Here is a 13,038-nt window from a genome sequence, read left to right on the forward strand (position 1 = left end):
TGATGCCTATTACAGAGTAGACAAATATTTTTTGAATAAATAAATGCCATAATTTATGTAACCAAACTCCTGACTGGGGGGGGGGGGGGATATGCAGATGGACTTAATTACCCAATGCATTACTCCTGGAGGATTCAGTGTCCCTCGGTGAACCTACCATGTTTCTCAAAAGGAATGTCATCTTCTACAAAGGGTTCAAAATCTTCCCGCTGCTTTATCATGTAATCCACCGTCTCTTGTCGGTGCTTGAGATGATTTCGTGAGTGTCCCTCCAATTGATCACCCAGAGCTCTGAAAAGGCAGTTGCTGTCAAAACAAAGATGTTGATCAAGACCTTTTAAAAATGAACTTAGTTCATCTAAATAAAAATGTTTCATGCCAGGTCATCCCCGGAAATCCTTCAAGCACAGAAGAGACAGAGCCTAAATTCTGACAGGATCCTAGGCAGAGAGCACCAGGACAGGTATCAACATCATCACCTTCTTGAACGGCAACAGACAAGGATTCTCTTCCCCATTTACCAGGTCGCTGACATGAAAGGAAGGTCACTCAGCCTCCCTGGGCTTTGGCTGCTTCATCAATAAGTGGAGTTGGTGGTACGCTAACACTAACCATAACCATCTAAAGACAGGAGTCCAGACCTTATAACCACTCCTCATCCAATGGCTATGATTCCCAGGTCCCCTTCCAAAATGCCAAGTTAAACCTAGTGCCTCATTTCTGAAACAAGTTTCACTACAGTTGCCCAGCTAACTAATCATTCATCTAATAAGGACTATCTAAAAGATAGCAACTTGTCACGCTCCCAATATAAACAGTTGAACTCAACATCCTGCTTCAGTCCTAATAACAGCGGAAAAGAACATGAAAAGAAAAGCACCTGACAACAAACAGCTGTACTGTACATGACACTTCCACACCTTGGCCCTTCACCTCTCACTTAGGGAGTGACAATGCTGCATTGTTCCTGCCAGATGAAAACTCTACGCACAGCCGTCATTCTGTTTTTTTCTAAAATGCAATGCTGGCAATAAACTTTAAGGATTATCTTACTTTCAAATCCCTCAATGACTTCTATAATTCCAAACGACATCACAAACACAGAGGCTCACATACACAGACACTGAAATAAGACAAACACAATCTGGTATCCTTAAAATAAAGGAAATAAGCCAAAGAATTGCCCAGTTTCACACCAAACTGTTTACTCTTCCAAATGAAAAACAATGATTTCTAATCCAAAATCTGTATTCACCACTTTTAAAAGAACTTCAGATCTAAATGTGTAAGAGGCTTTTGTTTTATCAACTCAGAGGAGTAAGTTTTTGATAGACATTTATAGAGAAGCAGGAATCTCTTCAAACATAAAACGTATATTTATCCTTTTTTTTCTGCAAGGGTAGAAAGGGGAATTTAAAGAAGACAGATTCTATAAATTAGAAATCAAGAAGCTCTGCATCATTTTGGGCAAGATTCTAGAGAGGATTGGAATACAGCAGTTCTGTAAGTTAGACTGAGATGTCTGTTGCTAAACTCTAACGACAGTCTTTTTCCAACCATAGGAAGAAAAAAATTAGCTAATGGATAAAACATCCTCAATTTTAAGCTTGTCTCTCAAACGTGTGTGTGTACACATAGTTTTATTGTAACAAAGCAACTTGTGCTTTTTTTTGTAATTTTTTAAAAGCATTTTATTGAGATAAATTCACATAACATACAATGTCTAAAGTGTAAAATCAGTGTCTTCTAGTATATTCACAGAGTTGTGCATTCATCATCCCAAATCAATTCTAAAACATTCTCACCCTGAAGAGGGTTCACTATGTTATACAGTCCCATGTTTCATCCTCTGGCTTTCCTTCTGGTGACATACACAACCCTAAACTTTCCCTTCCAACCACAACTGCACCCACATATCATCGTTGTTAATTATACTCACTATAATGTGCTCCTATCACTTCCATCCATTTCCAAACATTTACAATCAACTTTATTACACATTCTGCACAAATTAAGTATCAGCTCCCCATTTGCTGCCCTCATTCTATCTTCTGGTGATCTGTGTTCTAGATATTAACACCATGCATTTGCTAGTTATATTTGTTTCATATTAGTGAGGTCATACGATATTTGTCCTTTTGCGTCTGACTCACTTCACTTAACCTAATGTCTGCAAGGTTCATCCATGAAGTCGCATGTGAAATGATTTCATTTATTCTTACAGCTGCATAATATTCCATCAAATATATACACCACAATTGATTTATCCATTCATCAGTTGATGGATCTGGATGTAATTTTAACTACTTTAGTGTACACTGAATCGCTTTTGTATTTGTCCATAGCCTTTTTTGTCTGTTTGTTTTGTTTTTAATTTTATTTTGAAATAAATTCAAAGTTACAGGAACAGTTGCAAAAACAATACAAACCCCATACACAGCATACCCTGATCCCCCTCCCCCGATACCCCGATCCATCAACTTTAACATGCTGTCACACCATTTCTTTCTTTCCCTCCCTCCCTCCTTCCCTATCTATCATCCATCATCTATTGCTCTGTCTTCTGAACATATGAGAGCAAGCTGCACACATCCTTGAACAAACACTATAATTCACATACACAATTCCCATGAACAAGAACACTCTTTTATGCAATCCCATTAAGCGCAACTAAGTTCAAGAAATTCAACATTGATACAAAGCTTACATTCTATATTTCCTTTTTTTTTTTTTTAACCTATGTCCCAACTGTGTCCCTTTGAGACTCCTGTCCTCCATCCTCAGATCCCATCCAGGATCATCCTTGGCATTCAATTGTCATCTATTTAGACTGTCTTTTTTTTTGTTGTTTTTCAATTGTGGAAACATACATACAGCCTAAATCTTCCCATTCCACCCCCTCCCTAGCATTCCATTAGTGGGATTAATCACATTTAGAATGTTGTAATGCTATCACCTTCCTACCATTCATTACTAGAAATTTCCCTTCACCTCAAATAGCAACCCTATACTCATTTCTTAACTCCCCATTGCCCCTTCCCCCACTTCTCATAACCCATACTCTACTTTTCATCTTTATAGTCATATTCTCTGATAATTTCTTTGTGTTTACTGTGGGGCTTAAATTTAACCTCTTAAATCCATAACATTCTTGGTTTTCTTTGATACCAACTTAACTTCAATAGGACCCGTAAACTATGTTCCTATACTCCTCCATTCCCCCGCCTTTATATAGTTGTCAAAAATTACATATTTTACACTGAGTCCAAAACCACTGATTTGTCATTAGAGCTTATGTATTTTATATCCTGTAGGAAGTAAATAGTGGAGTTACAAATCGAAAATTATTGACTTCTATTTGTATTCCATTGTGGTCAGAGAATGTGCTTTGAATACATTCAATTGTTGTTGTTGTTGTTGTTGTTGTTGTTTAATTTATTGAGGCTTGTTTTATGTCCCAGCATATGGTCTATTCTAGAGAAAGATCCGTGATCACTAGAGAAAAATGTGTGTCCTGGTGATCTGGGATGTAAGGTTCCATATATGTCTGTTAAAATTCTCTATATCTCTCTCTCCTTTCTTTGTTTCTCTGTCGGTATGGCTCCCTTTAGTATCTGAAGTAGGGCAGGTCTTTAATTGGCAAAATCTCTCAGCATTTGTTTATCTGTGAAAAATTTAAGCTCTCCCTCAAATTTGAAGGAGAGTTTTGCTGGATCAAATATTCTTGGTTGGAAACTTTTCTGAGAATTTTAAACATGTCATGCCACTGCCTTCTCGCCTCCATAGTGGCCACTGAGTAGTCACTACTTAGTCTTATACTGTTTCCTTTGTATGTGATGAATTGCTTTTCTCTTGCTGCTTTCAGAACTTGCTCCTTCTCTTCAGTATTTGACAGTCTGATCAGAATATGTCTTGGAGTGGGTTTATTTGGATTTATTCTATTTGGAGTTCGCTGGGCATTTATGCTTTGTGTATTTATACTGTGTAGAAGGTTTGGGAAGTCTTCCCCAACAATTTCTTTGAATACTCTTTCTAGACCTTTACCCTTCTCTTCCCCTTCTGGGACACCAATGAATCTTAAATTTGGACATTTTATTTTATCTATCATATCCCTGAGATCTATTTCAATTTTTTAGATTTTTTTCTCCATTCTTTCTTTTGTTCTTTCATTTTCTGTTCTGTGGTCTTCTAGGACACTAAGTCGTTGTTCAACTTCCTCTAATCTTGTATTACAAGTATCCAGAGTCTTTTTAATTTGGCCAACAGTTTCTTTTATTTCCATAAGATCTTGTATTTTTTTATTTACTCTTGCAATTTCTTCTTCATGGTCTTCTAGGGTCTTCTTTATGTCCTTTATATCCTGTGCCATGTTCTTCTTCATGTCCTTTGTATCTTGTGCCATGATCTCTTTCTTTGACTGTAGTCCTTTGATTAATTGCGCCAAGTACAGTGTCTCTTCTGATCATTTGATTTGGGTGTTTGGGATTGGGTTCTCCATATCATCCGGATTTATCAAATGCTTTAAGATTTTCTGTTGTTTTTCGCCTCTTGGCATTTGCTTTGCTTGATAGCTGTGATCTTCCAGGACCTCAGCCGAGGGAAGGCTGAGCTAAGTCACAAGTGTGCGCCTTCCCTCAAGGGAAGCCCTGGGCAGCCGGGCCGTGCAGGGGCAATCCCAGCCTGTTGCAAAACTGGCTGAATGGGGCGTCTCAACCCTCCCCTTTTCGCAAAGCTCCACCTTCCCAGCTCTGGGACAACTAGCTGTGGGTACACCCAAGGCCACTGTCCATGGCCGATATTGTGGCGTGTGCGCGGTGCCGTGGGATACACTCCCCATCACACTGGGTTTCCTGGCACGGCTCTGGGCTGTGGGTCCGGCCCAGGCAGGAGTGTTGCCAGCACGCCAGGAAGCCGGCTGCAAGGGGCGCGGTTTCTTTCTCCTTTTGGCTCTCCTCTCTGTCCCTCTGGCCCTGGGACAATCCGCAGCAGGTGTGGGGAGAGCTATCCTCCACGCCAGACACCGAAGCGTTGGCTTCAGCCCGCTCCTGCAGTGCTTCACTGCGCGGTTCTCACTGCCGTATCTGCATCCGCTCATGGGTTTTTTTTTTTTTTTAAAAGAACTAGTCCGTCTCCAAACACCAACCCGCAGTTTCCCCACACCGCAGCACAGCTGCAGGACTTTCAGCTGGCTTACTCACTCCTTTCAGAATGCAGACTCCCAGTTTCACCAAGTGCACGGTCCCTGTGGTTTTAGCAGACCTTGTCCAGCTGATGTATTGCTGGAAGTGGTGTTCTGGGTCACTTTCTGGTTTCTATCTAGTATTTTTCACGGAGGTGTTTTTTTGCCGTGTCTCACCTAGCCACCATATTAGGTTCTCCTGTACACTTTTAATGTTTAAAACTAAGCATCATCTTTCCTTTCCAGTGAAATAAAAAGAAAATCTAAAAATAAACAGAAACAAAATTACAATAGTGAAATGTCAATTCCACATGATCCTACAGGTTCTGCTGATTCTCCCATTGAGTGGCAGGGTTCAAGTCATCATTAGGAGGGAATATATATATGCAGGGCCCCCCTGACGAAGTGGGGGAAAATGTGGAAATATTGGACTTCCCCACCTGGGTTACTACTGATATTCTCACAAACACAGAGGACTAACAATTTAGTAGGCCAAGCCCTCAATCCTGGGGCTTGCCCTTATGAAGCCTGTTACTGCAAAGGAGAGGCTAAGTCTACTTATAATTGTACCTAAGAGTTTCCCCAGAGAACTTCTTTGTTGCTCACATATGGCTTCTCTCTCTCTCTAAGTCCATTAAGCAGATGAACTCACTGCCCTCCCCCACTATGAGGGACATGACTCCCAGGGGGTGTAAATCTCCCTGGCAATGCAGGACATGACTTCCAGGGATGAGCCTGGACCCAGCATCATGGAATTGAGAATATCTTCTTGACCAAATGGGGGAAGCAAAATGAAACAAAATAAAGTTTCACTGGCTGAGAGATTTCAAATGGAGTCGAGAGGTCACTCCAGAGGGCTATATAGATATCCCTTTTTAGTTTTTAGTGTACTGGAATAGCTAGAAGAAAATACCTGAACTATCGAACTGCAACCCCGTAGCCTTGATTCTTGAAGAGAACTGCATAACTATGGAGCTTACACGGTGTGACTGTGTAATTGTGAAAACCTTGTGGCTCACACTCCCTTTATCCAGTGTATGGACAGATGAGTAGAAAAATGGGGACAAAAACTAAGTGAAAAATGGAGTGGGGGGGGTGGAATGCTTTGGGTGTTCTTTTTTACTTTTATTTTTATTCTTATTTTCATGCTTTTTGGAGTAAGGAAAATGCTCAAAAATTGATTGGGATGATGAATGTACAACTATATGATGGTACTGTGGATGACTATAGGGTATGTGAATATACCTCAATAAAACTAATTTTTTTTAAAAAAAAGGGAAAAAATTCATGGTATTCTTGAGTTGTATGCTTTCTAAAAACTTAGTAACACAGTAATACGTGCAAAGGTCCTCCATATAAGCAAAAGAAAAGGAACAAAACTGTATACACTCAACCATGTTCATCTGTCGACTATATATACGTACACATATATATACATATATATATACACACACATATACATACATATATATACACACACACACATATACACACACAGAGAAATATACCCACAAATGTATGCAAAGAAAACACACTGTAACAAACATTTAAACAGCTCTTACAATGAACCAGGGACTGCTCTAAGCACTTTTTACAAGTATTAAATGGGTTTAGCCATCACAACTCTTTAAGATAGGTAATATAATTATTGCCCTTTTCACAGAGAGAAGTCTAAAGCAGAGAAGAGTACTTGCCCAAGGACACAAAACTAGTAGTTAGTAGACCCAGGATTCAAACCCAGGTAGTCTGGCTCTAGAGTCTGCCCACTCATCAAAAGCTAACCCTAAAATGTTAGCAGTCATTATCCGTATGTAGTGGAATTAGGAGTAATTGCTAAATTTACTCTAATGTACTTCTCTATACTTATCAAACTTTCTTTGAGCTCACTAAAAAAACAAGTCATGATAGACTAAAATTACTTCCTTTTCCCATAGGGTCACAAGGTAGTGATACAGGAAATGTTAAAAAATACAGCTAACCTGGATTCCATTAAGAAGCCCAGCAAGTGCTCATGATACTTGTGAGAACAAAGTGGCCATGCCCAAAGGACCTCAAGGAGATCCAGGCCATCCGTTTCCTGATACCCTCACCCATTACACTACAGCAAGGTATCTCCACCATGATATCTGGAGATAATTCTTGCAGTGGAGGGCTGTCCTGTGCACTGCAGAATATTTAGGAGCACCCCTGGCCTCTACCCATTAGATGCCAGTAGAACACTATCACCACCTCTGGGCTGTGACAACCAAAAATGTCTCCAGACATTGCCAAGTGTCTCCTGGAGGGCAAAAACATCATCACTTGAACCTCTGTGCTACAGGTGTTTATGTAAGGCTGCCTTGCACTGTGTTTGAGTTCACCAAAACAACCAAATGCACAAGTAGCATGTTTGTTTTTTGTTTAAATACAAGTAAAGGTTCCTGATGTTCAATAATTCAGTATGAGACAATATTGTAATATACCAAAAAAAAAAAAAAAAAAAAAAAAGTAATGGGCTTTTAGTCTGAAGTAAGAGTAATAAATGTCAGGAAAAGGAGAAGGGCAGGTTTTGTTCTAGTCTATGAGATCAGACCACAGAGTACTGGGTACCACCCTGGTCCCTGCCTTTTGAGACATGTTCAAATGAGATGATGTGGCTAGTAACACTTAACCAAAAGAATGCTCAGGGGAACATGACAGCTGTTTCCAACTAATTGTCATGTGAAATGGAAATTATACCTGGTCAATAAAACTAAGACTAACACATGGAAGCTACAGAAAAAGAAAGTGAAAAATAAAAGGAAATTTTATCTTTGGGGATAGATATGGAAAGACTCTTTATTTTGTAAATTTCTATCACTGGCAATCTTCAGGAATTGTCTAGTCCAATATGATACCATGGCTACTGAGCACCTAAAATGTGGTTAGTCCAAATAGAGGTGTGCTGTAAGTGTAAAATATGTACTGGATTTTGAATAGTAAATCTATAAAAAAGAACATAAAATATCTAGTAATTTTTAAGTGTTACTGATGTTATTTAACATTTAAGCGATATTAACTTCAATATTGACTGCATGTTGAAATGATAATATTTTAGAAAGGTTTAAATAAAATGCTAAAATTAATTTCACCACTTCTTTTTACTTTTTTAATTTGGCTACTGGGAAATTTTTACACATATGACTTGCATTATTTCTTTATTAGACAGCACTGGTCTAGATCACTTATTTTCAAAGTGCGGTCCCTGATTAGCAACATCAGCATCACCTAGGAATTGGTTAGAAATGAAAATTCTGGGGCCCAGGTCTATTAAATCAGAAACTCTGGGGATGACCCTAGCAATCTGAGTTTTAACATGCCCTCCAGATGACTCTGTCGCATGCTAAAGTTTGAGAAAAACTATTCTAGACTCTAGACCAGCGGTTCTCCATCACGGCTGCACATAAGAATCACCTGGGGAGCTTTTTAACAACAATCAGCAACCAGGATCACTCTCTGAGATTCTGGAGTAGCTGATCTAGGCCAGAACCGAGACACTGTATTTTTTTAAAAGTTCCCTCAAATTTTCAAAAATCACCAAAGTGATTCTATTTTACCACTAGGCTTGAGAACCACCGAGCTAGGCACAAAAGATGAAGATGCTGTACAGGTGATCCAAGCACTAACAGGTTATTAGACAAGGTAATTTGTGAATTCCTTTCTATTTCCAAGATCATATGATATTAAAGATAGATAGATAGATAGATAGATAGATAGATAGATAGATAGACGGATGGATGGAGGGAGGGAGGGAAAGGAGGAAAGCAGGCAGACAGCCTTGTTTGGGACAGAGATAAATGGCTGAAGCCAGTGATTCTTTAATGTTTTAATTTTAGAATACTACTAATTAGTAATATAAATTAGGACTACATTTAGTAAGCTACAATTAGATACAGTTCAGAGAGATGCTAATATTGTACTTCCCGAAACCAATTAGAGATTCTTTTCATGCTATATCCATGTTTTTAAGGAAATATCAAGTTTAAACTTTTTTTCTTGGTTTGAAATTGAATCCAATTTAAGTGAAGCCACTCTCCAGACAACATACCACACATGAAAGTGGCCCATGATGCATTACAAATTAGCTCACTGATTAAGCTGACTCAATTCATGTGAAGGCCACATTACGGGACACGAGCTAACTTATCCCCAAATACTTGCAGATTCCACAATGCTCTAAGAACCATATGGCTTCATGTGGAGAGCCGTCTCCCGGGACGGGCATAGCGCATGCGCTGTAAACCTGCTCCAAAGTCCCCCCGCCCATCGAATGAGCCAAGATGGCGCCCATATCCTGCTTCCGCTTATGACGTGCACACTCACTATTCCTATCTGCCAATTGAGTGCATATGCGCGGCGCTAGATCATTGGTTATGAGTAGAGTACTTAAGAGTTTGCCCAAGCGAACCTCGGGGAGACAGCCCACTAGGAGCCGTACCTGACGGCCACATCGAGGCTGCTCTCCCGCGAGGCACTCTGCCCCGCGTGGAAACCTGTAACAGAGAATGCTTATCTAGCTTCAGTAAAAGACTTGCTCTCGCAACCGCCGTGTGGCTCGAGTCGTGACTTCCAGCCAGGTCAGTTTGCGTGGTCTGCATCTCTCTCTCTCTCATCCCTTGTTTCTCCCCTCGCCGGCCGGGGAACAGGGGTCGAGCGGGGCGGCGCCGGACAAGTGGTGGCCCGTACGGGGAACGCTCCTCCTCCTGCCTCGCTCTCGACGGTCCCTCTGTGAGGAGAGCAGCGCTGCGCATCGAGCTTACGGCGGACTTCCCGCGCCTGATCAACGCGAGAAGGTGAGTGCGTCTTATTACATGATAGTTAGGGCCCGTGGGTTTTCAGGTGACCCCGGGGGACTCGGAAGAGCTCTCCGAGTGACTGAAGTATAGTGCCGACTGCAATCATGGGGCAGTCCGGAAGTTCACCTCTCTTAGCTCCCTTAAAGAACCTTTTGAAACAACGGGGTATCTCGGTCAGGAAAAGCTCCCTTCAGCGTTTTCTTGATGATGTTGATACTTTTGCCCCTTGGTTTGCCTGCACCGGCAGCCTTAGCCTACCCTCTTGGATGAAGCTCGGTCGCGACATAGACCGAGCGCGCCAGACGGGCGTGTGTATGGACCCGATTCTAGTACCCATATGGGAGACCGTCCGTGCGGTCCTTGAACTAGAATCGGCTGCCGGCCTAAGCCCGTCCTCTGCCTTGCAAGAAGCACGGTGCGCGCTCCAAGAAACCCAGTCAGTTTCGTCAGCGGACGGCTCCTATAAGGGCAAACCGCCGGAGTCCAGTGACTCTGACTCAGAGTCAGATAGCGATACCGACGAGGAGGCGGAAGCATCCCCGCTACTTGAGTGGGAGGAGCCTCCCGCCACACCCGTGCGGCCTTCCGCCCCGCCAATGTCTACCGCTGCACCCCCAGGGACACCCCATCTCCCAACTGACGCCTTGGGCGGTCCCACCAAAGGACCTCGCCGAGAGCTCCCTCTAGTGGCCATGCCCAGTAAATGTAATTATCCTTTGCTGCCAGACCCGGAAACCCCGATGGGCCGGTCAGGGGAGGGGCAACCTTTGCCGTACCCCCCGCCCGAGTACACAGGCCCTCAGGACCCTTTGCCATTAGGTAGTGGTGGGAGACATTTCTGGAGATGGAACCCTTTCACAACATTTAGACCTTTTGGCATGCTGGGTGGCTACCAGCCACTTGAGCCGCAGCCAGTCTCAGAAATGTACCCGGTTATTATCAATCCCCAAGGTGGCAATCAGCACGAATCATATGATTACAAACTATTGAGGGAATTGAGGCAGGCCGTCCATCAGTATGGCCCCAATGCCCCTTATACCTTGAACATGATCGAGAACCTCTCTGCTCTAAATCATACACCCGCAGATATTTTTCAGCTAGCCCGTGCTTGCTTGCCGTCAGGCCGATTCATAGATTGGAAAGCATGGTTTGAGGAGTTAGCTGAAGAGCAGGCCGCAAGGAATGCGGCGGGGAGACGTGGCGGGTGGAATGCTGACATGCTGTTGGGGAGAGGCACCCATGCCCAGAACCAAACGGGTTTCCCACAAGAGGTCTACGCCCAGATCTTCCGCTGTTTTGTGGGTGCCTGGAAAAAGCTAACAGGTAAGGGAGAGGCTCAGGCCTCACTCAGCAATATACACCAAGGCCCCACAGAACCATTTGCGGATTTTGTAGCCAGGATGCAAACCGCAGCTGAGAGAATCTTCTCAGATCCAGGAGTAGCAGAGACTGTGGTTAAGCAAATGATTTTTGAGCAGTGCAACAAGGAGTGCAAAGTTATCCTGGCACAAAACAGAGCAAAAAATTTGACAGAGTGGGTCAGGCTCTGTAGAGATACTGGCAGCCCTTTAACTAATGCAGGTCTAGCTGCCATGCTAGCTAGCTCCCTACAGGTGGCTACAAAAGGCCCGAGAACCTTAGGGGCAAAGTCTAACGGGTGCTATGGCTGTGGCCAATCAGGGCACTTTAAGAGAGATTGTCCCAATAGACGTCAGCCCCCTGCCACTCAACGGTTTGGCGAACCAGGTGCAGTAACCAGGCCGTGTGGCCGTTGCCACAAAGGCCCTGACCCGGTGCTCAGCTGGGCCAGAGGCTCTGTTTGTGTTTTTCCCCAGGAACCAGGACGTCAACCAGTGTGGGTTCCGGAAAGACTGGTGAGAACCGTGACATCACCTGAAGAAGCCAAGGAACAGCTGTCAGAAACGCCAACGAATATACAACCTGAACCATTAGACCAAGCCTCCGACCCTGCTGATGATGGCGACGACCGACAAGACGATAATAGTAGGACTGACCACCCCGCGGTTGCCCAAAAAGAGGATCGGTAACTCTGTTCTTTGCTCTCCTATAGCAATCCTTCTAATCTGCCTTTTTCTTTTTTTAGTGGAACTGTGGTAGCGCAGGAGAGTGGTCTTTGGGGCCTGTGGCATCATCCCCCGACCCTGGCCCCATTCTCTGCTGGGTCTCCCGCCTCTCCTGTGTTTTTCACTCGTACCCTGTCTCTAGGTCTCCACCACCTGCCTTCTGACAGAAATATTTCCTCCACAAGCTTCAACGAGTCCTTCCCCCTCACCAATGACACACTGATCCTCTCTTTTGCTAACCTCTCTGTCAAGGTTGTCAACACCACAGTTGCGGCGAATGCTACTTGTGAAACTGGTAATGGCGAGTTAAGTAAGGGAGTCTTGCTTGAATTTCTTAACGTTACAGGGAAGAGCCGCCAGTCTTGTGAAGGGATCTTGAGTAAAAATGAGACTCAAAGGTGCCTTTTCCTTCCGGGGTTTGCTCCTACAGTCTGCAACCGTTCCAAAGACCCGGATGCCTCGCCGCCCCGCTATCCTAGTGTATCGCCCAAGTTATGTCTGGCTCCCCGTCAAGGCAACCGACTGGGTTGGCCCTGTTTCTCAAGTTGTTTCACTTAACAATATCCCCTTCTCTAAGTCTAGGCGTCCAAGAGGCATACCTTACCCGAGACGTGCTACGCCGCCACAATCAGATGCTGAACTTAAATTTCCAGGCCATTCAGAAACTCCTAGCGGAGATAGATGAACTTGGACTAGAAATAGATGGACTCTGGAGAGTTCTCCAGCAGACGTGTGATACCCGATGGTTATTCGGGAGGCTTTGTGTCACCCCGGTTAGGGTGAACTTGACAGAGGAGCAGCAAGATGTCGCCGAGTGGCTCAAGGACACTTATCTCCCCAACTTCACCAATCTCTCCGACCAAGTGAAATCCGACCTTCAGGGACTTGAGAACATTAGGAAATTGAAGCCTGTTAGTTTCGACCTTTCCACACTGGGCGAGACTGTAAAAAATCTGTGGGA

General features: G+C 43.4%; 1 protein-coding gene across 1 annotated transcript in view; it reads right to left on the bottom strand.

Moving 5' to 3' along the window:
* OTUD3 (OTU deubiquitinase 3) overlaps window positions 1-13,038 on the bottom strand; it is a 58,897-nt gene that overhangs the window by 41,506 nt on the left and 4,353 nt on the right. The window contains exon 2 of the mRNA XM_037828331.1: window positions 158-306. Coding sequence (XP_037684259.1) covers window positions 158-306 — 149 coding nt within the window. The remainder of the gene's footprint in view (window positions 1-157; window positions 307-13,038) is intronic.

Source organism: Choloepus didactylus, chromosome 2 (genome assembly GCF_015220235.1).
Source record: "Choloepus didactylus isolate mChoDid1 chromosome 2, mChoDid1.pri, whole genome shotgun sequence".
Lineage (NCBI taxonomy): Eukaryota > Metazoa > Chordata > Mammalia > Pilosa > Megalonychidae > Choloepus > Choloepus didactylus.